Source organism: Tubulanus polymorphus, chromosome 5, assembly GCF_964204645.1.
Source record: "Tubulanus polymorphus chromosome 5, tnTubPoly1.2, whole genome shotgun sequence".
Lineage (NCBI taxonomy): Eukaryota > Metazoa > Nemertea > Palaeonemertea > Tubulaniformes > Tubulanidae > Tubulanus > Tubulanus polymorphus.
In genome coordinates, this window is record NC_134029.1 from 14,279,514 (window position 1) to 14,303,452 (window position 23,939).

General features: G+C 36.8%; 1 protein-coding gene across 5 annotated transcripts in view; it reads left to right on the plus strand.

The window, feature by feature from the left end:
- LOC141905831 (uncharacterized) overlaps positions 1–23,939 on the plus strand; it is a 270,857-nt gene that overhangs the window by 240,948 nt on the left and 5,970 nt on the right. For 4 of the 5 annotated variants that reach the window (XM_074794884.1, XM_074794885.1, XM_074794888.1 and 1 more), the window contains 3 exons: positions 15,622–15,702; positions 22,527–22,653; positions 22,896–23,032. In XM_074794884.1, the coding sequence (XP_074650985.1) occupies positions 15,622–15,702; positions 22,527–22,653; positions 22,896–23,032 (345 nt within the window). Of the gene's footprint in view, positions 1–15,621; positions 15,703–22,526; positions 22,654–22,895; positions 23,033–23,939 lie in introns of those variants that run through there. The other variant, XM_074794887.1, reaches the window with a different exon arrangement.

A 23,939-nucleotide genomic window follows, 5' to 3' on the forward strand; every position in this document is an offset into this window, starting at 1 on the left:
ATCGCGGGCGATAAAACCAAAATATTGAATTGTCGCGGGTGATAAAACAAAAATAATGAATTATCGCGGGCGACAAATCCAAAATATTGAATTGTCGCGGGCGACTAAACCAAAATATTGAATTGTTGCGGGCGACAAAACCAAAAAAAGAATTGTCGGGGCGACAAAACAAAAATAATGAATTGTCGCGGACGATAAGTCAAAATTAATGAATTGTCGCGGGCGATAAAACCAAAATAATGAATTGTCGCGGGCGACAAAACCAAAATGGTTAATTGTCGCGGGCGACAAAACCAAAATGGTCGCGGGCGACAACCATAATATTGAATTGTCGCGGGCGACAAAACCAAAATAATGAATTGTCGCGGGCGATAAAACCAAACTAATGAATTGTCGCGGGCGATAAAACAAAAATATTGAATTGTCGCGGGCGATAAAACCAAAATAATGAATCGTCTCGGGCGACAAAAACAAAATATTGAATCGTCGCAGGCGACAAAACCAAAATAATGAATTGTCGCGGGCGATAAAACCAAAATAATGAATGGTCTCGGGCGACAAAACCAAAATAATGAATTGTCGCGGGTGATAAAAACAAAATATTGAATTGTTGCGGGCGATAAAACCAAAATAATGAATTGTCACGGGCGACAAAACCAAAATATTGAATTGTCGCGGGCGACAAAACCAAAAAAAAAATTGTCACGGGCGATAAAAACAAAATATATAACCAAAATAATGAATTGTCGCGGGCGATAAAACCAAAATAATGAATTGTCGCGGGCGATAAAACCAAAATAATGAATTATCGCGGGCGATAAAACCAAAATATTGAATTGTCGCGGGCGATTAAACCAAAATAATGAATTGTCTCGGGCGACAAAACCAAAATAATGAATTGTCGCGGGCGATAAAACCAAAATAATAAATTATTGCGGGTGATAAAACCAAAATATTGAATTGTCGCGGGCGATAAAACAAAAATAATGAATTATCGCGGGCAACAAAACCAAAATATTGAATTGTCGCGGGCGACTTAACCAAAATATTGAATTGTTGCGGGCGACAAAACCAAAAAAAGAATTGTCGGGGCGACAAAACAAAAATAATGAATTGTCGCGGGCGATAAAACCGTAATAATGAATTGTCGCGGGCGATAAGACCAAAATAATGAATTGTCTCAGGCGACAAAACAAAAATAATGAATAATCGCGGGCGATAAAACAAAAATATTGAATTGTCGCAGGCGATAAAACCAAAAAAGAAAATTGTCGCGGGCGACAAAAACAAAATATAAAACCAAAATAATGAATTTTCGCGGGCGACAAAACCAAAATAATGAATTGTCGGTGGCGATAAAACCAAAATAATGAATTGTCGGTGGCGATAAAACCAAAGTAATGAATTGTCGCGGGCGATCAAACCAAAATATTGAATTTTCGCGGGGGACAAAACCAAAATATTGAATTGTCGCGGGCGACAAAACCAAACTAATGAATTGTCGCGGGCGACAAAACCAAACTAATGAATTGTCGCGGGCGATAAAACCAAAATAATGAATCGTCTCGGGCGACAAAAACAAGATATTGAATCGTCGCGGGCGACAAAATCAAACTAATGAATTGTCGCGGGCGATAAAACAAAAATATTGAATTGTCGCGGGCGATAAAACCAAAATAATGAATCGTCTCGGGCGACAAAAACAAAATATTGAATCGTCGCAGGCGACAAAACCAAAATAATGAATTGTCGCGGGCGATAAAACCAAAATAATGAATGGTCTCGGGCGACAAAACCAAAATAATGAATTGTCGCGGGTGATAAAAACAAAATATTGAATTGTTGCGGGCGATAAAACCAAAATAATGAATTGTCACGGGCGACAAAACCAAAATATTGAATTGTCGCGGGCGACAAAACCAAAAAAAAAATTGTCACGGGCGATAAAAACAAAATATATAACCAAAATAATGAATTGTCGCGGGCGATAAAACCAAAATAATGAATTGTCGCGGGCGATAAAACCAAAATAATGAATTATCGCGGGCGATAAAACCAAAATATTGAATTGTCGCGGGCGATTAAACCAAAATAATGAATTGTCTCGGGCGACAAAACCAAAATAATGAATTGTCGCGGGCGATAAAACCAAAATAATAAATTATTGCGGGTGATAAAACCAAAATATTGAATTGTCGCGGGCGATAAAACAAAAATAATGAATTATCGCGGGCAACAAAACCAAAATATTGAATTGTCGCGGGCGACTAAACCAAAATATTGAATTGTTGCGGGCGACAAAACCAAAAAAAGAATTGTCGGGGCGACAAAACAAAAATAATGAATTGTCGCGGGCGATAAAACCGTAATAATGAATTGTCGCGGGCGATAAGACCAAAATAATGAATTGTCTCAGGCGACAAAACAAAAATAATGAATAATCGCGGGCGATAAAACAAAAATATTGAATTGTCGCAGGCGATAAAACCAAAAAAGAAAATTGTCGCGGGCGACAAAAACAAAATATAAAACCAAAATAATGAATTTTCGCGGGCGACAAAACCAAAATAATGAATTGTCGGTGGCGATAAAACCAAAATAATGAATTGTCGGTGGCGATAAAACCAAAGTAATGAATTGTCGCGGGCGATAAAACCAAAATATTGAATTTTCGCGGGGGACAAAACCAAAATATTGAATTGTCGCGGGCGACAAAACCAAACTAATGAATTGTCGCGGGCGACAAAACCAAACTAATGAATTGTCGCGGGCGATAAAACCAAAATAATGAATCGTCTCGGGCGACAAAAACAAGATATTGAATCGTCGCGGGCGACAAAATCAAAATAATGAATTGTCGCGGGCGACAAAACCAAAATAATGAATTGACACGGGCGATAAAACCAAAATAATGAATGGTCTCGGGCGACAAAACCAAAATATTGAATTGTCGCGGGCGATAAAACCAAAATAATGAATTGTCGCGGGCGACAAAACCAAAATATTGAATTGTCGCGGAATGATGCAATCGTGAGTTGAAATAATACCTGAACAAATCGATGCACAGACATTTACTTTATATATCTACTTGAACAATCGAGCCTACTCAGTAATATACTCAGTTTTTACGAAACCTGGAGTTTTTGTTTCAGAGAAATTTGAGTATCAGTATCCGATGCTATATACTAACGTTAACGTTAGTTATCATCCCTCCGTCATGCTAAGTTATACATTTCATGTCAACCAGTATCTACAGGCAGCTGTACAGAGTGTACACACTATATCTGAATACGAGGCTGGAATAACAGGCTCACTTCACGTAGGTTCATGATGAGGAGAAACTCGCAGCTGATCCCCGGAACGACGATGTAGTAACACACGTCGATTCGTCGATGTTTACGGCTCGACAGTGCTTTTAAAATCTAAAGTAGTAAATTTCCAGTGTATCTGTAATATGATTTGATGAGGAAAATGGGCTATTGTTAAAATCACTGTTTGAAGACCGCGACTGAATGTGAAGTCAGCGGCAATCAATTAGTTCATTTATACTTGAATTGATAATCGAAGTGACAGTCCGCCTGCGGGTTGATTTCGGGATGACGACTCGAAAAACATGTCGCCCCATTGAATGGGGCTAAATTTTCGATGTTTACGGCCCGACAGCGCTTTTTTAACGATGATTCGTGAAAAAACACGCGGGCTATTTGTAGATATCAGTGAGCTGAACGACATTATATGGATTGTATATGAAACAGCGGTAAGGTAACAAAGCCTATGTTCTTTTGGTAAAAATAGTGTGGAAGAAAATAATAATAATAATAATCACGCGGATATCAATAGGGTTTTCTGTGAAATAACAGAAAACCCTAATAATAAGAAACACGTGAATCTCAATAGGGTTTTCTGTGATGTAACAGAAAACCCTAATAAGAAACACGCGAATCTCAATAGGGTTTTCTGTGATGTAACAGAAAACCCTAATAATAAGAAACACGCGAATCTCAATAGGGTTTTCTGTGATGTAACAGAAAACCCTAATAATCACGCGAATTTCAATAGGGTTTTCTGTGAAGAAACAGAAAACCCTAATTAGCCGTAAATTAGTCGTGTATTTATCCTTTACTCCGTGCGTATAGTTCACACAACCCCGGTGGTGCTATTTATGATGTTAGCTATGGCAATCAACACAAGCACGTGTGCGCACTAGTACACGTAGCCTATGTTTAATCGATAAAATAAACATCATATGTTCACCGTATTCAAAGACCTACAGCGCTACCCACTTACCATACCATTATCATGTCATATACAACGTATACAACTGTATACAATTTAGACTTTATTCATTCAAATCGCTCCCAAAATGATAAAATACCACATGAAATGTCTTTTAGTGAAATGACTGGAAGCCACGAGCATTTGTAAGAGATGATGTCAGAAACACACACCTGCTAACATAAACAATTACAGTGAGCACGTGCTGAAATTGCTGATTTAAAAGTCGTATTTCTCAGTAATGGCTGAACTAAAATTCAAACCAGTGGCATATCTTATATTTGTGAATACATCAAATTTGAAAATGACTTTTGCACAACATTCTATTTTGACAGCATTCAATCTATATTTGCATAAAACCTATATTTGTGTTCTTTGAATCATTTCACAACGTCTTTATTTCACTGATCAGAAATTTGTCCAAAGGGTGACATTTCCCAGTTTTTCTCTGCCTAATGGCAACTTCATCAAGGTAAACATCTCATTCTCTTCCAGAGAAAGATCTAGCCTTCCAAGGCAGATTTCCATCTTGCCACATTGGGGGAATTAATAGCATCCTTGTATGCTTGAGGAAAATTGGTATCTACCCTGTATAGGTAGTCTATATGTAACAATCCCCTCTTCTCATTTCTTATACCTCCTTTAGGGATGATCTATGCTTTGACGATAGTCTTATGAGAGGCAATTTATCCGTAACAAAAAAACTTACTCGGACAATGGATTCACTTCTAAGAGACTACACCTGGCGGTGGTTTATTTTATTACACATTGCACTGTTACCGACGGAAAACTATATACATAATAACGGGTACGAGACCCATCACATATATACAAAATTATCTAGATGCTTTGGTAGTTTCCTTTCCCTTGTGGGGTATTTATTACTGACATTGGCCTGACCCAGTGTTACAGAAGAGTAAGCTGCCGTTAACACACAATAGGGCCAGATTTCATGTGGTACAACAGAATGAATAAGTAAACACCTTCCCACTTCGAATAAAGTATGCCATGAACTCTATGTGGCTCCATTTTTGTGGGGTAAGGGAGCTGAGGTATCGTGGTGAATTTTGTTTCATCGATGCTTTGAAATCACTTGATGAAAATTCACCGCCTATGTCCGTCCTTAAACTTTTCACCTTGCCAAATGGAGCTGCGTCAGGAATTTCTCAGTGACTGTAAGAGTATCACGCTTGTTTTTCGCTCATGGGATACGAATAACGCGTCGCATTATTGGCTCGCGTCAATGGTCTGGCCAATCGATAATCATTTGTTTGCTTAATACACTACGCTCAAAGCTATTTTTAGCACACTCAAACGCGATTTCAATAGCCTGTACTACTTATTTCACTACTTATGTGGGAATTTAAACAGATTATGCAAAAATATTTCGTAATTGGTTTTTCTTTATGGTGCGCAAAGTTGAAAGCCGTGGGTTTCATATGTTTTGAGAAATTTACCAAAAAGGTTAAAAAATTCGATTTATTTGAGCACGTTTTTTTATGCAGCATCTTTAACTGTCCAAAATTGCACATATGAAAATTCAATGCTATTTGTGTCGGAAGAAGTTTATATCGACATGATCCGACACATTGTTCAGTAGTTAAGGGCTTTCAAAGACAAAACCTCTCAAAAATCTTGGTTATATAAAATTTGTGTTGACCCGGTTTTGACTTCCATTATGACGTCTTAACATTGAATGAGGTGGTTAGCTGGTGCACATTATTTCACAAACAAAATGGCGGCACGATTGAATAGGTTGATATTCATCATTTCTAGCGCGAATACTGATACTCAAGGCGTACAATACAACGATTAATTGTGTGCGATGTGTTCAATAATTCATCTAGTTTTGATATCCTGTGCGTAAAGTAACGTTGCATCAAGATATCTGACGAACATGTGGTTTCAAAATGCGGAAATTTACTTCCGTGTTCGCCACGCGGCTGATTTACTGAAAGCATCAAATTTTTAGAGATGAGTCTGATATATACATGACTGGAAATGCTTGTTTTATCATCATTAACTGAAGTCATTTTATTGACGTTCGCATTAGCAATCCGTTTTGGAGCCTAATTATTAGTATTAGTTTGTTTACTGCGGCACAGTGATGAGCGTATGCGTTGAAAATAGTCATGTACAGTCACGTAGGCAATATAGCCTTATACTCTCGCATTAACTGCGTCTATGGGTGTAGGTCGCGCGTAACAACGATTTTCTGAGTGAAGATGTAAGCTGTTAAAGCAATGCTATCGTGAAATTATTAAAAACTATGTCAGTCGATAAACTTTGTTTCGTCAGTAACCGGCACTGGCCTCAAATTTGAAGAACTTTGCAGCTTCTGTCCTGATTGGTCCGTATAAGATAATGAAAAACCTCTGATGAAACCCAGGCTCTAACTAAGTTCATACCGTATCTTAACGGGTCAATAGTTTTAGTTGTTTTCCGTCATTCAAGGGATGTATTTTTCAAGATTATTATTATTATTATTATTAACTTTATTTCTCTAATAATTGTTACAAATTTACAAAGTGTTTATAACAGAAAAGAGACGTATAATCAAATAAAAAAGTTACAATAATGCAGATGGGAAATACATAAAAATGCAGCGCTTGTGAAATATATCACTCAGAAAAAAATGGTTGGGCAAAGTATGAAGAAAAAGAAACACATATACGCCTTGATATTGGGTCACAGATGTATCTACCCTAGACACATCTTCAGCCCCAAAACTGGCCCTGTCAGAATCAAGATGGCCAGCTGGCAGTCATTGTTGTTCGCCAAAATCAGCAATTTTTACACGTTTTTGAACTTGATGAGGGAAATTTTGAAGCCGCCTTGATCAAATTACCTTGATCATATATATATATATATATATATATATATATATATATATATATATATATATATATATATATATATATATATATATATATATATAGAATATATATATCCCCCTAAGGCCCATCAGCATAACAAAAATTGGGTCGGACCCAAAAGTGCCCAAAAATGTCAATTTTGGCCCGAATTCTGAGTCCTGTAGCTTCCTATTGGTTTGCCATTTCTCATTGCAATTGCTGATGGGTATTCTTTGGAAAGTGATGATTTATACCTGAGACAGGTATTTTTGATCAGCCAATTATGACGCAATTGGCGGCCATCTTGGTGTCATCAGTACTCATTCATAGGTGGGAAAAAGTTTTTCGACATCATATTGATGCCTAAGCATATTTTGTTACCACAATGAATTACAAAGTTGTAGCTTATAACGTGTTTTATGATTGTGGTGAGTTTCAAGGTCATTGGTTTTTGTATATGGCCACCAGGGGGCGTTGAATAATACAATATCTTAGTATTTCTATATTATATTCGTACCAATACATATTTTGTTACCACGATCAATTGCAAAGTTGGAGCCATGACATTGTCTATGATTGTTGTGAGTTTTAAGGAAATTAGTTCCATATGGTCACCAGGGGGCTTTGAATAGTGGATCAACCTAGAATTTCCTTATTATATTGGTATACCTAGGCATATTTTGTTACCAAGATCAATTGCAAAGTTGTAGTTCATGACATGTTCTATGATTGTGGTGAGTTTCAAGGTCATTGGATTTTGAATATGGTCACCAGGGGGCATTGAATAGTAGAATAATAGTATTTCCATATTAAATTGGTAACGAGGCATCTTTTGTTATCACAATCAATTACAAAATCGTAGCTGCTGACATGTTCTATGATTGTGGTGAGTTTCAAGGTCATTGGTTTTTGTACGAATTATCCTATGAAAATTAAAGGGAATAATGAAGGAAAAAATCGAGGTAGACTATGTTTTCATTAATATCATAGAAAACTGGACCTCGAGAGCACAGGACCTTTGGTCCTTTAGTTCAGAAAATATAAGAGAAGTGTATTCTGTATTGAGGGAAATATTGCGTGGTTTTTCCTTACCTTTGTAATATTTTGTAACATTTTGCCTCTCTTCCTTCCCTTGGGCTCTCTGATTACCAAGAATAGGCTTCTACCATCAAGAATTGAATTGTTTTAGCAAAATCCTCCATATTCTTATCATCACTCGGTGACATCTTTGTTTACTTCACACTCTGTTTCTCTCTGATAACTGACACTCTGATAACTGTGTCAAGAAATTTCTAGAATCTAAATTCAATAAAACACAACCTAAGACTTAAGAGGATGAAGTCAATTTGTTTATCCTCTATACCATACGTTGGTAAACCATCAGTAATTTTTGCACATCTATTAAAACTCATTTTACTGTAACTCTGAAATGCTGTCTTATCACACCAAGGTTAAAAGCTTTTCCCTGAAATGTGCTGAAATGAAAACCTGTTATTTTAAGTATTATTATTATTATTATTTATCAGTAGATGAATTCCTGTTATAATGCCACTCATGGCTGTCTGGCAGCCATCTTTTCGATTCTAGAAATGTAGATTTTTGCCTATAAGCGCGCGTGTATTTTGTTTAGAGCATTGAATCTGGGTTGTAATGCCATTCAAGATGGCTCTTTTTTGCCCACCTGGGGCCAGTTCCATAGTCAAGTCCAAAAGTCGTCTTTAAATCTGAAGACTGGTCTTAAGCTGTTAGATTAGCTATAGAACTAAGATAGTCTTAGACTGGTATTAAGTCTAAGCCCTGACTATGGAACCGGCCCCTGGAACAAGTCACGAGAGGGCTATTGCGTTCACTTTTTGTAAGTCATCTGTCCGTTCTTTCGTCCGTCCGTAGACGGAATCGATTCATTTTGGGAAGTTTTAAGGACATTTCATTTTAATGTCTTGATATTTGGTTTATACATGAATCTACCCTTGACACATCTTCAGCCCAAAAACTGGACCTGTCGGATCAAGTACAGATCCAGGGCCATTCAATGACTACATCACAGTGAAAAAAGGGTGACCAACTTTGAAAAGGGCCAATATCCATATGCCTAGTGAGCGACTTGGTCTCAAAGGAGATAAAGGAAGTCTGATGGAGGTCTTCGAATTCTATGTTTATTTTAATGCATTGACCAGGCACTTGGTCAAGATAGAAGAGGCATGTCAACAGGGCAGATTCTAAGTAAAAATCTTAGCCTGCCTTTTTACGAGATTTGCTCAAAATTTGTGTGCTATCTATTGGCAGGCATAATGCTACTAAATTTGCCTTCACATTCAATTTGCTTGTGCCTTTCTTTTTTTGAGATTTGAAGATTTTTTGGCCATATTTTGCCCTTTTTTGATTGAATTTATAAGAGCATCAATAATATCTAAATTAGAAAAGTGCTTTATGAGTCAAGGAGAGTGCCTTGTTTGATTTTGGGTAATTTATTTTCATTCACATTTTTTGCTTAAGGCCTAAGTAAAGGAGGCAATTATTCTTATGGCTAACAAATTCTGTGCCCTTTTGTTTACTTTTTTCCAGAATTTCAAGGGCATTTGAAAACTGTGACTACCGCATGTGCTGCATGCGCGACAGTCTGTATCCGCACTTGCAGATACAAGATGACTGACTGGCAGCCATTGTTGTTCGCAAAAATCAGCACTTATCACAAATTTTTTATGTTTTCAAAGGATATTTGAAGGCACTTGATCTTGCATATATATCTGTATCCCCCAGGGCTTATCAGCATAAGAAAAATTGGGTGAATTGGACTCCAGATGGCCGTCCTGTGCACTTTTTTGTGCCCAGAAATGTCAATTTTGGCCTGAATTCTGAGTCCATAACTTCCTAATTGTTGGGCATTTGTCATTGCAATTTGTAGTGGTTTTTCTATGGAAAGGGATCTTTAATACATGTAACAGATATTTTTAATCAGCCAATCCTCACACAATTGGCTGCCATCTTAGTGTCACCAGTACTCTTTTAAGGAAATTAGTTCCATATGGTCACCAGGGGGCTTTGAATAGTGGATCAACCTAGAATTTCCTTATTATATTGGTATACCTAGGCATATTTTGTTACCAAGATCAATTGCAAAGTTGTAGTTCATGACATGTTCTATGATTGTGGTGAGTTTCAAGGTCATTGGATTTTGAATATGGTCACCAGGGGGCATTGAATAGTAGAATAATAGTATTTCCATATTAAATTGGTAACGAGGCATCTTTTGTTATCACAATCAATTACAAAATCGTAGCTGCTGACATGTTCTATGATTGTGGTGAGTTTCAAGGTCATTGGTTTTTGTACGAATTATCCTATGAAAATTAAAGGGAATAATGAAGGACAAAATCGAGGTAGACTATGTTTTCATTAATATCATAGAAAACTGGACCTCGAGAGCACAGGACCTTTGGTCCTTTAGTTCAGAAAATATAAGAGAAGTGTATTCTGTATTGAGGGAAATATTGCGTGGTTTTTCCTTACCTTTGTAATATTTTGTAACATTTTGCCTCTCTTCCTTCCCTTGGGCTCTCTGATTACCAAGAATAGGCTTCTACCATCAAGAATTGAATTGTTTTAGCAAAATCCTCCATATTCTTATCATCACTCGGTGACATCTTTGTTTACTTCACACTCTGTTTCTCTCTGATAACTGACACTCTGATAACTGTGTCAAGAAATTTCTAGAATCTAAATTCAATAAAACACAACCTAAGACTTAAGAGGATGAAGTCAATTTGTTTATCCTCTATACCATACGTTGGTAAACCATCAGTAATTTTTGCACATCTATTAAAACTCATTTTACTGTAACTCTGAAATGCTGTCTTATCACACCAAGGTTAAAAGCTTTTCCCTGAAATGTGCTGAAATGAAAACCTGTTATTTTAAGTATTATTATTATTATTATTTATCAGTAGATGAATTCCTGTTATAATGCCACTCATGGCTGTCTGGCAGCCATCTTTTCGATTCTAGAAATGTAGATTTTTGCCTATAAGCGCGCGTGTATTTTGTTTAGAGCATTGAATCTGGGTTGTAATGCCATTCAAGTTGGCTCTTTTTTGCCCACCTGGGGCCAGTTCCATAGTCAAGTCCAAAAGTCGTCTTTAAATCTGAAGACTGGTCTTAAGCTGTTAGATTAGCTATAGAACTAAGATAGTCTTAGACTGGTATTAAGTCTAAGCCCTGACTATGGAACCGGCCCCTGGAACAAGTCACGAGAGGGCTATTGCGTTCACTTTTTGTAAGTCATCTGTCCGTTCTTTCGTCCGTCCGTAGACGGAATCGATTCATTTTGGGAAGTTTTAAGGACATTTCATTTTAATGTCTTGATATTTGGTTTATACATGAATCTACCCTTGACACATCTTCAGCCCAAAAACTGGACCTGTCGGATCAAGTACAGATCCAGGGCCATTCAATGACTACAGCACAGTGAAAAAAGGGTGACCAACTTTGAAAAGGGCCAATATCCATATGCCTAGTGAGCGACTTGGTCGCAAAGGAGATAAAGGAAGTCTGATGGAGGTCTTCGAATTCTATGTTTATTTTAATGCATTGACCAGGCACTTGGTCAAGATAGAAGAGGCATGTCAACAGGGCAGATTCTAAGTAAAAATCTTAGCCTGCCTTTTTACGAGATTTGCTCAAAATTTGTGTGCTATCTATTGGCAGGCATAATGCTACTAAATTTGCCTTCACATTCAATTTGCTTGTGCCTTTCTTTTTTTGAGATTTGAAGATTTTTTGGCCATATTTTGCCCTTTTTTGATTGAATTTATAAGAGCATCAATAATATCTAAATTAGAAAAGTGCTTTATGAGTCAAGGAGAGTGCCTTGTTTGATTTTGGGTAATTTATTTTCATTCACATTTTTTGCTTAAGGCCTAAGTAAAGGAGGCAATTATTCTTATGGCTAACAAATTCTGTGCCCTTTTGTTAACTTTTTTCCAGAATTTCAAGGGCATTTGAAAACTGTGACTACCGCATGTGCTGCAAGCGCGACAGTCTGTATCCGCACTTGCAGATACAAGATGACTGACTGGCAGCCATTGTTGTTCGCAAAAATCAGCACTTATCACAAATTTTTCATGTTTTCAAAGGATATTTGAAGGCACTTGATCTTGCAGATATATCTGTATCCCCCAGGGCTTATCAGCATAAGAAAAATTGGGTGAATTGGACTCCAGATGGCCGTCCTGTGCACTTTTTTGTGCCCAGAAATGTCAATTTTGGCCTGAATTCTGAGTCCATAACTTCCTAATTGTTGGGCATTTGTCATTGCAATTTGTAGTGGTTTTTCTATGGAAAGGGATCTTTAATACATGTAACAGATATTTTTAATCAGCCAATCCTCACACAATTGGCTGCCATCTTAGTGTCACCAGTACTCTTTCGTAGATGGAAAAAGGAGGAATTTTTTAGGAAAAAAGGTTTGAACTTATATCCTTTATTTATATTTGAGTATTGTAAGCACAGTCATAGGATAAATCTCCTCACGTTGGATCACCCAATTCTTTGTTCTTGCCCCCAGCAGAGTTAAATATTAAATGATATACAATTTGTCTTCTTTCATTGGTACCTATGCATTTTGTGACTACAATCAATTGCAAACTTGTAGCTCATGTCATGTTCTATGATTGTGGTGAGTTTCAAGGTTATTTATCTTTTGACTTCGTCGACTGTAGTCAACGGAGTCTTCATAATGGTCTGGAGACCTCTCCAGAAATAACTTGCTCACAAAATGCCGTGCAGATAAACTCGTGTTTTGTACTGTACACTTTAGTCACGCGATTAGTGCCATTTAAAACGTTACCAAATAAAGATAAAACAGTGAGAAGATGAAACTGTGAAACGTTCCAGTTACGCAGTTATTAACAGTCAAAGTTCGGTATTTTTTCACAAATATATGTTCCATCCGGAAAATGAATACCTCATTCTGCGGAGATCATGTGGGCTCTTTCAGCTAATCACTGCTCTTCAACGGGTAGGCCGCGGCCAGCGTGATCGCACTTGTGACGTCATTGCGAGAAAGCTGCGCTCTGATTGGTTGTTGGGGGAATACCCTTAGCAGCTAGAGTATTCCCCAAACAACCAGTTTAGCTGAACACGAAATGCACGAGGGATACACGCCATTTTGACGTCTTGGGTAAGTGAAGTTCATGTTTTTTGCTGATTGTGGTAGAATTGTCTAATGTGGTGTAAGAATCCAGTTGGCAATGCTGGGTCCAATGTTGATGGATTCTGACTTTCATTCCGTCAATGTCTAAAGCACGCATAATTCTTACGAAAAAATAGATTAAACAACCTAAAAACTGTGGACGTGGTGTTAGCTGGTGTTTTCTGTCGATTTCTAGCGACAAACCGTCATTCACCTAGGCTAATGATTAACGGGGCTACATTGCATCAATATCAAAGTATGCAGCGTAATTTTTAGTTGCATGTGTTTTATTTTCAACCGCATTTGTGTGCCCTTCGAATAATTATTAATTATCAAATTTCAGCTTAATTCGATTCGCCTGGGTGACGATCTGCTCTCAGCCGCGTATGGGCCTTTGTATAACCATAAAATCAGTAAAATATTTCCATTTTTTCAGATTCATTGTTCTCAATCTCTGCTTCAGGATTCCTGCTTAGGTGAATTTTTTTCAGTATTTCTGTCATATCAATATGGGACGGGGGCAAGTTATTGTGACAGTTGTCGTAGACTTTCATGGGGTTGGGGGGTGAATGAAAATGGCTTGGCCGGGCGGGAGCGCCTGCCCAAATATTAGGTCTTGACTTTAGATTTTTTTCGCAACCACGCCAACAGAAACTAGAACATGGGGTTTTCCATGGCCGGCCTAAGATATCCTAACTTGACAAGCCCTGACAGTGTATTGAATACTTCTTATTTGTGTTTTGATTAGGCAGAAACTAAATTAGTACATTTCTATTGTTTCAGATTTGTAAAATGGATGTTGAATGATACGTACAATCCCTATCTACACTAGACAGTGGTTTTTATTTCTCTATACTACAGCAATCACCGCTTTCCTCGGAATGGCTTCAAAATCGATACTCTACCAGAGTAAAGGTATTTCCTATCTGAAACAACCTAGTGGTACCAGCATGTGCAGTAGTGATAGATCGTAGTGAATTTCTCTCAGACTGCACATTATAAAAAAGTTGAAGTTAATACAATTCAAGTCTCTCTGTCAATGGACTCACTGTTCATCAACAGCTTGTTGGCAATCTAACTGTTGTGCATTTTCAAAAATTTCGAGAAGCAGGTCGATTTTGATCTAATCACATATGTTTCATTTAGCCACCTATCTTCACTTCAAATCCAGAAAATAAAGAGCATGGTTCAATGTTTATTTTCGTGTGACCATAGAATTTGTTGTACAAGTTAGTTAAAATGTCCAAGCTTATTCCTACTTTGCTAAGTGATAATGACTAACGTTTTAGTCCCAATAGCAAAGACAGTCTTGTTGATTTCTTTTTCTTTTAAACAGGTATGTGACGGTTTCAGTGTTTTCTTTATTGATTTATGTATTTATTATTGACTTATTCATGTGTGAGCGGTAATGCTTTTAGGCTTGGGTGGGTTTGGTTATATAAGTACTGGGGAGGATTTGATATGAGGAGAACTTTTGGGAGGATCTCTGTGTAAAGCAGTAGGCTGTGGGTAGATATTGTGTGGGAGCCGTAAGTGTATATATAATTAATTTATTATAGAGTTATTTATTTCATTCATTATATTCATGTCGTGTTATTTATTTTAGTTCTAGTGTTTGATGTGGAAAATAAACGTGTCTTATATAAAAGGAAGCTTTGTAATTCGTCATCATCGATATCATTTAAGTGCCCTGCCCTGGCATCGAAATTATCACAAGGTCCTTAAGTAAAATTGCTGAAATATTTTATATTGTTACATTATTAACAGTGTTTGTAATGACAAATAATGTGCTATAATCATGACTTTATGTAATGTTTATTTTTCATTGAGAGATTTTATATTGCAATATTTTTGAAAATGTTTTCAATAAAGTTTGAATAAGTTGGACAACCATTTTTCGTCTTCTCCGTGAAGTTTTTGCTGTGGCTGTTATTCATCTGCTTTTAAGAGGTATTGACTGATGCAGTTTGAAACAGGAGTGGTTGGATAGAGCCTCATACATAAACCTCAAAAGGAATTACCAGTGAAAAGTTTTAGCTCATGTGGATCTTTGAGAAAATAAGCATATTTTAAAATTAAGACAGTATTGAATTCTAAATTACATTTCAGCACAAGTGGTGACATATTTGCTATACATGTAAATGTAATTTTTACGTTTAAAAACATTGATCCAGCCTGCCCGGAAAGGCGGGACCTGTTCCTTTTCCCAAACTGAAACTTCTGATTATCTCAATGAAGTCTCAAGGTCCATGGACCTCTTGTTATATACTGTCTTGTTTACAAAATTCATCTATTTTCTAGAAATCAAGAATTAGAGAAAGATATTGTGTCTCTAAGATCTAATAAAGGTGACATGGTAGATGGGAGCAGCATTGATTCTAAGTGAGTACAATTTGCTGTAACATTCTAAGAATTTCTTCAAATGCACTTCTTGTTTTCTATATCAATTTAGGCATTCTATATCGATTTACGCATCAATTTTCAAAACTGCCCACAACCAAATCTACAGTATTGATCTTATGATAGAAGAGGTCAAGTTCTAAATGACCAGAGTATCAAAACGGATACCGGTACTGATAGTAGTATATTCACACCGGTCAGTGGTCTCATCTCTGCGGTGAGGATGGATGGGGAGTACTTAAACAAGCGGGGATTAGAGACCACCAGGCCAATATCAGGATTTTTTATCTGACTGCATGCATAGGCCACACAAACAACTGCAACCGCCCAGCGTGAGATACAAACGATTACTGATCGCTACGCAGATCACACGTGATCAGTGTTAATAGTATTATATTCACATTGGTCAGTGGTCTTAGTTCCACGGTGAGTGATGGATGGGGAGAACATAAACAAACGTGTTATCGGCCACAGTGGCTGAGTCACTGCTATCACCACCTATCCAAACAATAATAACGCCGGAAGTCACATAAAACCCCAACCCCACACCCAAAAACTCAAAGGCCAACTGAAAGGATGCCTTGAAAATCAGCAAGCTATCATCTAGCTAGCAGCTAGACTTTTATTTATTTTGCCATAGGCCATTAACGATCGCATTTCATTGTTATCTTTGTAAGGTCCCTTGTAGCATTCCTGGGTGTTCTCCAAGATGCCGTTCATTGCACCAGAAATGCTGCTGGACATGATGCTGTCAACTCATGTGAAATGTTTTGCCATCTTCTCAGATCACCCCCAAATGTAATTCGAGACATCATTAGGGGAATGCATCATTATGGAACAGCCCACCCAAAAACTGTGTGGAGTTTCTCTTTCGTCAATTCCACAAGAACCCAAATAAAACCTCAGTTGATGGGCTTCTTCAAGATGTGGCTGTTTCTATCCAGTACCCTGGATAGGTACCCATTCCAAAGGTTTACTTGCAAATCATTGGCAACTGTAAAATAATATTCTAGTCCAGCAACATTGTATCCAGTTGCCACTAAACCTGTGTTTTGGTTAACAGAATTCGTGACTGAGCATCTGCCAGGTTGTCGTCCGACCGTTCGTAAAACAATTTTAGGCAGATATTTAGTCTGCAAGTAGTTCCACAACAGTTCCGTACATCAATTTTCCACCCCACATAAAGCCTGACACATCCGAGAATATGGACACCTGGGAGTACCACTGATGGAACCAATGAATAGACCTTGGGGCACTTTCTAACATACGCCAGTACTCATCTCGAAGGCTTTCCTTCTACAAGAATGTCCTTTGAATTTCTAACAGCTCTCGAGAGCGCCAAATTGCATCCCCTCATGTAAAATTTTCCCCCTAGAATCACTAAGCCAAATGATACTACCTTCCCCAGAAATCTTTGCATCGTTTTTATATTGACCTTCCGTTTTGATAAAATCCTTTCCCTCAATGACGAAAATCCTTTCATTCAATGGCGAAAATCCTTTCCCTCAATGACAAAAAACAAGATCTGTTGTTCGAGGGTAAGGAAAAACTCGAAGTCAACAATGACACCCAGGTGTCTCAGAATCTGAGAAAGAGATGTACTGCACTGCGGGAGGTGAAATAGTATCCCAGGCGTGACAGAACCTCAGTAGTCATAAACAACGCTAATTTCGCCCTGGCGTCAGGACTAAGGCTGGCGGCCGACATAACTTTTAATTTACCGCACAAACGGTCGTCTGTGTCACGTGTGTACTGTGTCACTGGAACTCCCAAACCTCGTAAGTATGCTGTTGCCACTAAACCTGTCTTTTGGTAAACATAAGCCGAAGCTTTGAACCCGAATGAAATGGTGGTAAAAACGTAGTATGATTCCTTCCACAATAAACCCAAATATTTTTGACCATCGGGTGATACCAAAATATGATTTTAACCACTCTTGTCATCAAGAAAAGTCATAAAAGATCCTCTACTCAACATACGGGGTACCAGTGGGAGAGTCTCCAGACGAAACGGGCAATCTTTTATTCATAAGTTGCAATACCGCTCATCATGGCTCATACGTGGCATAGATATGAAACGCCATTGATCAAGATGCCTGCCAAGTACACCTGCCTTAAATTCATTTCGATTTTTCATTCATGCCTCATTAAGCTGGATTGCCCGGAAAGTCGAGGGTGTTGCGAAAACCTGCTCCGCAGGCGTACTTCCTTGCACAGCGATTTCCTAATGTTGTGTGGATCCTTAAAAAAAAACCAAAATAAGTAGTTGAAAGATTCTCTTAAACGAAACCAATCATAATCTTTATTCAAAACTATAACATATACAACATTTTTCCGTAACATTTAACCAGTTATAAAAGCATCCAGCCAAATGTCTCCGTTCAGTCCATGAAATATCTAGGTTCCTAGAATTACAAACGACAATTGAGTGCAAAATCTCACACTATTTTAACTGAGGGCGGGGCAAACGCGCATGAAAGGCCTCTCTTTATATTACCAAGACAGTCTAGCTCCTCCCCCTCCATGGCAGCGCAGCGAGAGCCAGGACAACAGATAGTGGTGGATCTGTTGCAAGGGACTAAGAAATCTAAAAAGAAAACCAGAAATAATGTGTATCAAGATGGCGGTCTGGAGTAATCATGTGTGAGTGGTACTCTTCAAAATATGCTATTTTATGAAGTACTAATGCTAATACAGGATCAGAAAATCATCCATAATATGTTTACGTAACAAAGATCGGTGATAAAGGTATTGAAATTGCTCATCCCGTTCTGTTGCGAAAAGCTAAACCTGATGGGGCTGAGAAAAAAGCGATCCCATTATTCTTTGTTTTAAAGATTGTAAAAAATGTTTCGAAATACTGTGTAATAGGCGAAAACTGAAATCCAGTGGAGTTGTGATTTTTGAAGATTTGGCAATTGGAATAATCAAGCTGTTCAATCGCGCTAAACCTCAGGCAGATATGAAAATGAACATGGAATGGCAAAGTTTATGCTTCAAACAAAGATGGTGGTATCAGACGTATCGAACTATTCGAGCCGCTACCGAACTTTTGAACTGTTAGGGAATATTCATTATGTATACAGTCACTTATATAAGGTTCAATGAAAATATATTTTTATTACTGTTATTATAACATATTCTGGTGCATGGATTCAAATTCCACTACGATGTAAACGCAATCTTGCTACTAGTTACTTTCTGTGAGTTTAATTTTCCTTATTTTCATTTCATTTTTTTCTTGTTTTTAGTGTTTAAATTTATTTTTAATTTTTTTTCTGATTGTATATGTACACTTACACTTATTTAAGAATTGTGCCTTCTACTTTAATCTGCAACAATTTGTCTAATCTGTTATGCGTAATCGATTTATTTAATCAAATAGCACCTTCAATGTCCACCATAGCTGTACAACATGTGTCTATTTATAAACTTATAGCCTATATCTTCTTATAATGACAAACGTATATAACAAAACTAGTTGTGAATGTTATGATAATATTTCTCTTTCACAATTATCAAATACAAAAGATTTTAGTCGGTCACTTACACATTAGGAGTATGAACACAAATTTTGATCGTTTCTTGACCTCTTTACAAGCGTTAAATGGGATTTTGATGTTATTGGCTTTTACAGAAACGAGAACTTCAGAATACCATGACAATAGTACAATGTATTCAATACCCGGTTATAAATCAATTTTTTCATGAAGAAAAGGTAGATTTGGAGGTTGTCTAGGGGTTTTGTGAAAAACGATTTTAATTTTAAAGTCTGTGATGACCTAAATATAGTATTCAAAACAAGTGATTGTTTGGTTATTGAAGTAACTCTTCATTCAAATATATAAGTGAATATCTGTATGCTATACATGCCAAATGGCTCAAAAATCAAACAGTTTAATCCGGAGTTTGATAAACTTCTCTCCTACATCAGTAAGTTCCCAAGATGTTTTATAATTGGAGACTTTAACATTGATATTCGTTATCATCAAACTAATTACCAAATTGGGAAATTTTTGGACTGCATCATCTAGTTCTTTTGTCCCTCAAATTAATATATGCACTCATGTGACAGAGACTTCATCATCATTGATCAACAATATTTTTGTTAACTGCCACACCAAGTACAAGTGTGAATCAGGTGTTTTAGTTGTGTGAGTTCACTTCTTTCTTTTTTCAGCATACAACAAAAACTCCTAAAAAGGAGGCAATAAACTATCGACTTATAAATGATAGAATCTTACAGATTTCTTAGGAGAAAATTGATGGTAACCAATTGGGACTCTGTGTTGTATATAAAAGATGCAGAAATTGCATCCAGTAGATTCTATGATATTTTAAAAGTCTGATGATTCTTTTCCAAATAGGACTGCTAAGAATTCCCAGTATTCTAGCCGTCAACAACCCTGGATGTCTAATGGGTTACTTATTTCTCTAAAGCATACAAACATGTTGTATAAACGATTCAAATCACCTAAAAACGCAGCAATGAAAAAATAGATATTGTAAATTTAGAAATTTATTGCCAAGAAAAATTAAGTAAGTGGTGATAATGAAACAAACCTGGCAAAAAATGTATAATATTCTAGGCAAATGCAAAGTTAAAAATTACCCTTACTTTTTCAAAAATGGCGTTACAGTCATACAGGACGATCGGAATGTTGCAAATGCTTTTAATGGATTTTTGTGTCGAATGAATGAAGTGTCGATTGGACCCCAATTGGCCGAAAAGAATCCTAATTCACCCAAACATTTTACTGAGTATTTGAGTAACGTGAACGATCAGAGTTTATTTATGTATCCAACCTCTAGGAAACGAAACAAAGAATCTAGCCAAAGCTATGAAATGCAAAAGCACATGTGGTTCTGATGGAATTAGTCAAAAAAGGTTCTGCAATAATTTATTTGATTTCAGCTTCTCTGAGTCATATTATTAATTGTAGCTTGTCAACTGGCATAGTACCAACTCCTTTTAAATCTGCTCTAGTTACTCCTTTATTCAAAAGGGGTGATCAACATGTATTCAGTAATTATAGACTCCATCAATATCTAAATTACTGTTTATACAAGAATCGTGGTATTTATGGAGAAATATAATTTGTTAACGAATTTCCAATTTGAATAGAAAGGGATATTCTACTGAAATGGCTTTAACACTTATAACCAACCATATTTTTCAAAATTTTGAAACTGGAAATACCACTATTGGAGTTTATCTCGAGGTAAGGACTTTGATACGTTAAAGCATCAATTTTTTTACGTAAATTGAATACATACGGAATAAGAGCTATTCTCCATAAATAGTTAGAAGATTATTTGAGTGATCGTGTACAAATTGTTAAATACAAATCGTATTATTCTAGTGCTAATAAATTGCAATGTGGTGTCCCCCAAGGCTCAATACTGGGCCTCTTGCTGTTTTTGATTTACATTAATGACTGTGTTAATGTTACTCACTTAATCAAATTAATTATGTTTGCGGATGACACTAACGTTTTTATCCATGGAAAAAACCAAAGAATATTAGAAAATATGGTCAACCTTGAATTGAATAAATAACCCACTTGCTTTAAAGCAAATAGGCTATCCTTTAATCTGAATGAAACACATTTTATGGATTTTAGTGGAGTCAGAAATAAATTTACATTTGATATGTTTATCGATGGAAAAAGTAACTTAAGTTGGAAGGAACGCATCCACCTTATCTGCTCCAAAATTTCAATGAGTATTGGGCTACTTTCTAGATTCTCAAAATTTTTTCCTTCAAAAGTCTTTTACCAATTATATAACAGTATCATTCACCCACATTTAACATACTGTGGATATTTCAAACATACTTCCCCATTATTCAAAAGTAAAGAAATTCTGAAGATTTTTGACATCCATTAATCTCGATATCCATATAATAATTTACCAATCCACAGCTATGTCTAAATCTGTTAAGATATCTGGACCTTCTCTTCGGAAATCCTATCAGCGTATATTCGTAATCAGCATTCTTCCTTTGTATGGGGGGCTGAGGTTTGCAAGCCGCAGTATCGTTTGCTTTTAAGATTGTTAAGTGACCGAGTAGCTGGATGGTCATCCTCTCCATTCCAGCCCAGCAAATTTAAGACTCAATCTACGCTTTGACCTGCAAACAGAAAGATTCACTTGGCTCAACATTATGGACAACAAATTCCAAACACTCAGAAGGGGAAGTGATAGAAATTCCAAATCAACCAAATCAATATAAAAATCAGCCCCTAGAAGTTGTGAAGGTGAACGGCAGGTAGTTCTACTAATACACGTACCAAGGCAACCAGCCTTTTCCACATCAAGCTAAACACAACAGATGACAATGACTCACCAACAGAGAGAATAAATTGTCCTTGACATACTATAACGATGCTGTTTCCAAAGGATTTAATAACTCAAACCTAGCGAAGACCAAAGGAGGCGTTTTGTCGATCGATTTCAATTTTAACAGTCTCGCCAAGTCCACCTTCAGTGGGGTATCCAGGATCCATGGAAGGGGGTGCACAAATCCAATTAGAGGGCCTGGGGTCCTCCCCCAGAAAATCTATTGAAATTAGACGCGTTCTGGGCACGATCAGAGTACGATTTTAAACTCGTAATTTAAATAGTGATTTTCACAACTTTCATGAACGATATTGGACTGCCAAACGATTACAAATGATTACTGATCGCTACGCTGATCACACGTGATCAGTGTGAATACTACTACTACCACTACTACTACTACTGCTACTACTACAACTACTAGTACTGCTACTTCTACTACTAGTACTATATCGTTCATATTAGGTCAGATGTGCGTGATATGTTGAAAGAACTCAATAGACAAGTTGCTGAGCACAATGAAAATAGACAGCGGTTAGAACTAGAATACAAGCAAAAACTTGCAAACCTTACAAAACAGTATGATTCCAAGGTAGGCCTAAATGAGAGAATATTGCTCACTCGTATGTGCTATGGCCATCTGGCAGTATAATCTTGGATGCTCTTTGTCTACATTTCAATCACATTTGAAAATAGATAAACCCCATGAACACGTTTAAAGTGATGTGTAGTTAAATCAGCAGTTCATTGAAGTTTTAACGTGATCCGTACAAGCAGCTGGGTAGACATTTTGAATCGTAGTTTGTAAAACTTGTAGTTTGTATTGAATTTTAGATAAACGCGTTAGAATTACGGCTATTTTCTGAGAATGCTATGCACAATGTGACAAAGAACCAAGTGAATTCATTGGAAGAAGACTTGCAACGATTGCGCTGTAAATTATTGAATAAAAAAAGGGAAAATACTGACAAGTAAGTGTTTCATTATTGAGGGTCTTGATATTTTTGTCGAGAAAACAATCCATCTTCAGACAAAATATTCGGACTTTTTCGAAAATATCCTTGAGCACAATTGCACAGTCATGGTCCTAAATTCAAAGACTAGTCCTAGATTTTTAGATTAAAATTAGAACTTTGATGGTCTTAGACTGGTCTTAAATCTAAGGCATAATAACTACACAACTAGGCCAAGTTCTGGTTTATGCAAAAAGCGAACTTTGGTTTAATCACATGGAATTGGGAAAACCCACTTTTTCACCACTAGGGGGGACTTGAATATGGAATGATATATGATATATTGTCTATCTATATGGGTACATATAGATTTATGTGTTGTAACTGCTCTAAATTGCTAAGTTGTAGCTCATAGCATGTTTTATGATTGCAGTGATTGTAATTGATACGTTTAGATACATTGATCCAGCCTGCCCAGTGAGGTGGGACTTGTTCCTTTTCCAAAACTGGAACTTCCAATTAACTCGACAAAGTTTCAAGGTCCATGGACCATTTGTTAAAGATTGTGATCCTGTTAATTTGAATGACACTAGTATCGGTTGCCTTTTCTATGCCGATGAACTAGTTATTTTAAGCAAAACCCCATTTGGTTTACAGAAGTCCCTTGACAACCTTGCTTCCTATTGTGATGAATGGGGCTAACCTGTAAACCTTTCTAAAACCAAAATTATGATCTTTACTAAAATTAGCCATTCAATTCGATAAATGAGATATTTTTTATTTCTCTGGTTTAACTATTGACTGTGTTAATAAATACTGTTCAATTCTTCACACAAATTAGTGCTTGTGATTGATTACCTTCTGAAAAATGCATACAAGGTTCTTTTTAAGCTAAAGTCTATTGACTTAAGAAATCAAATTCCCA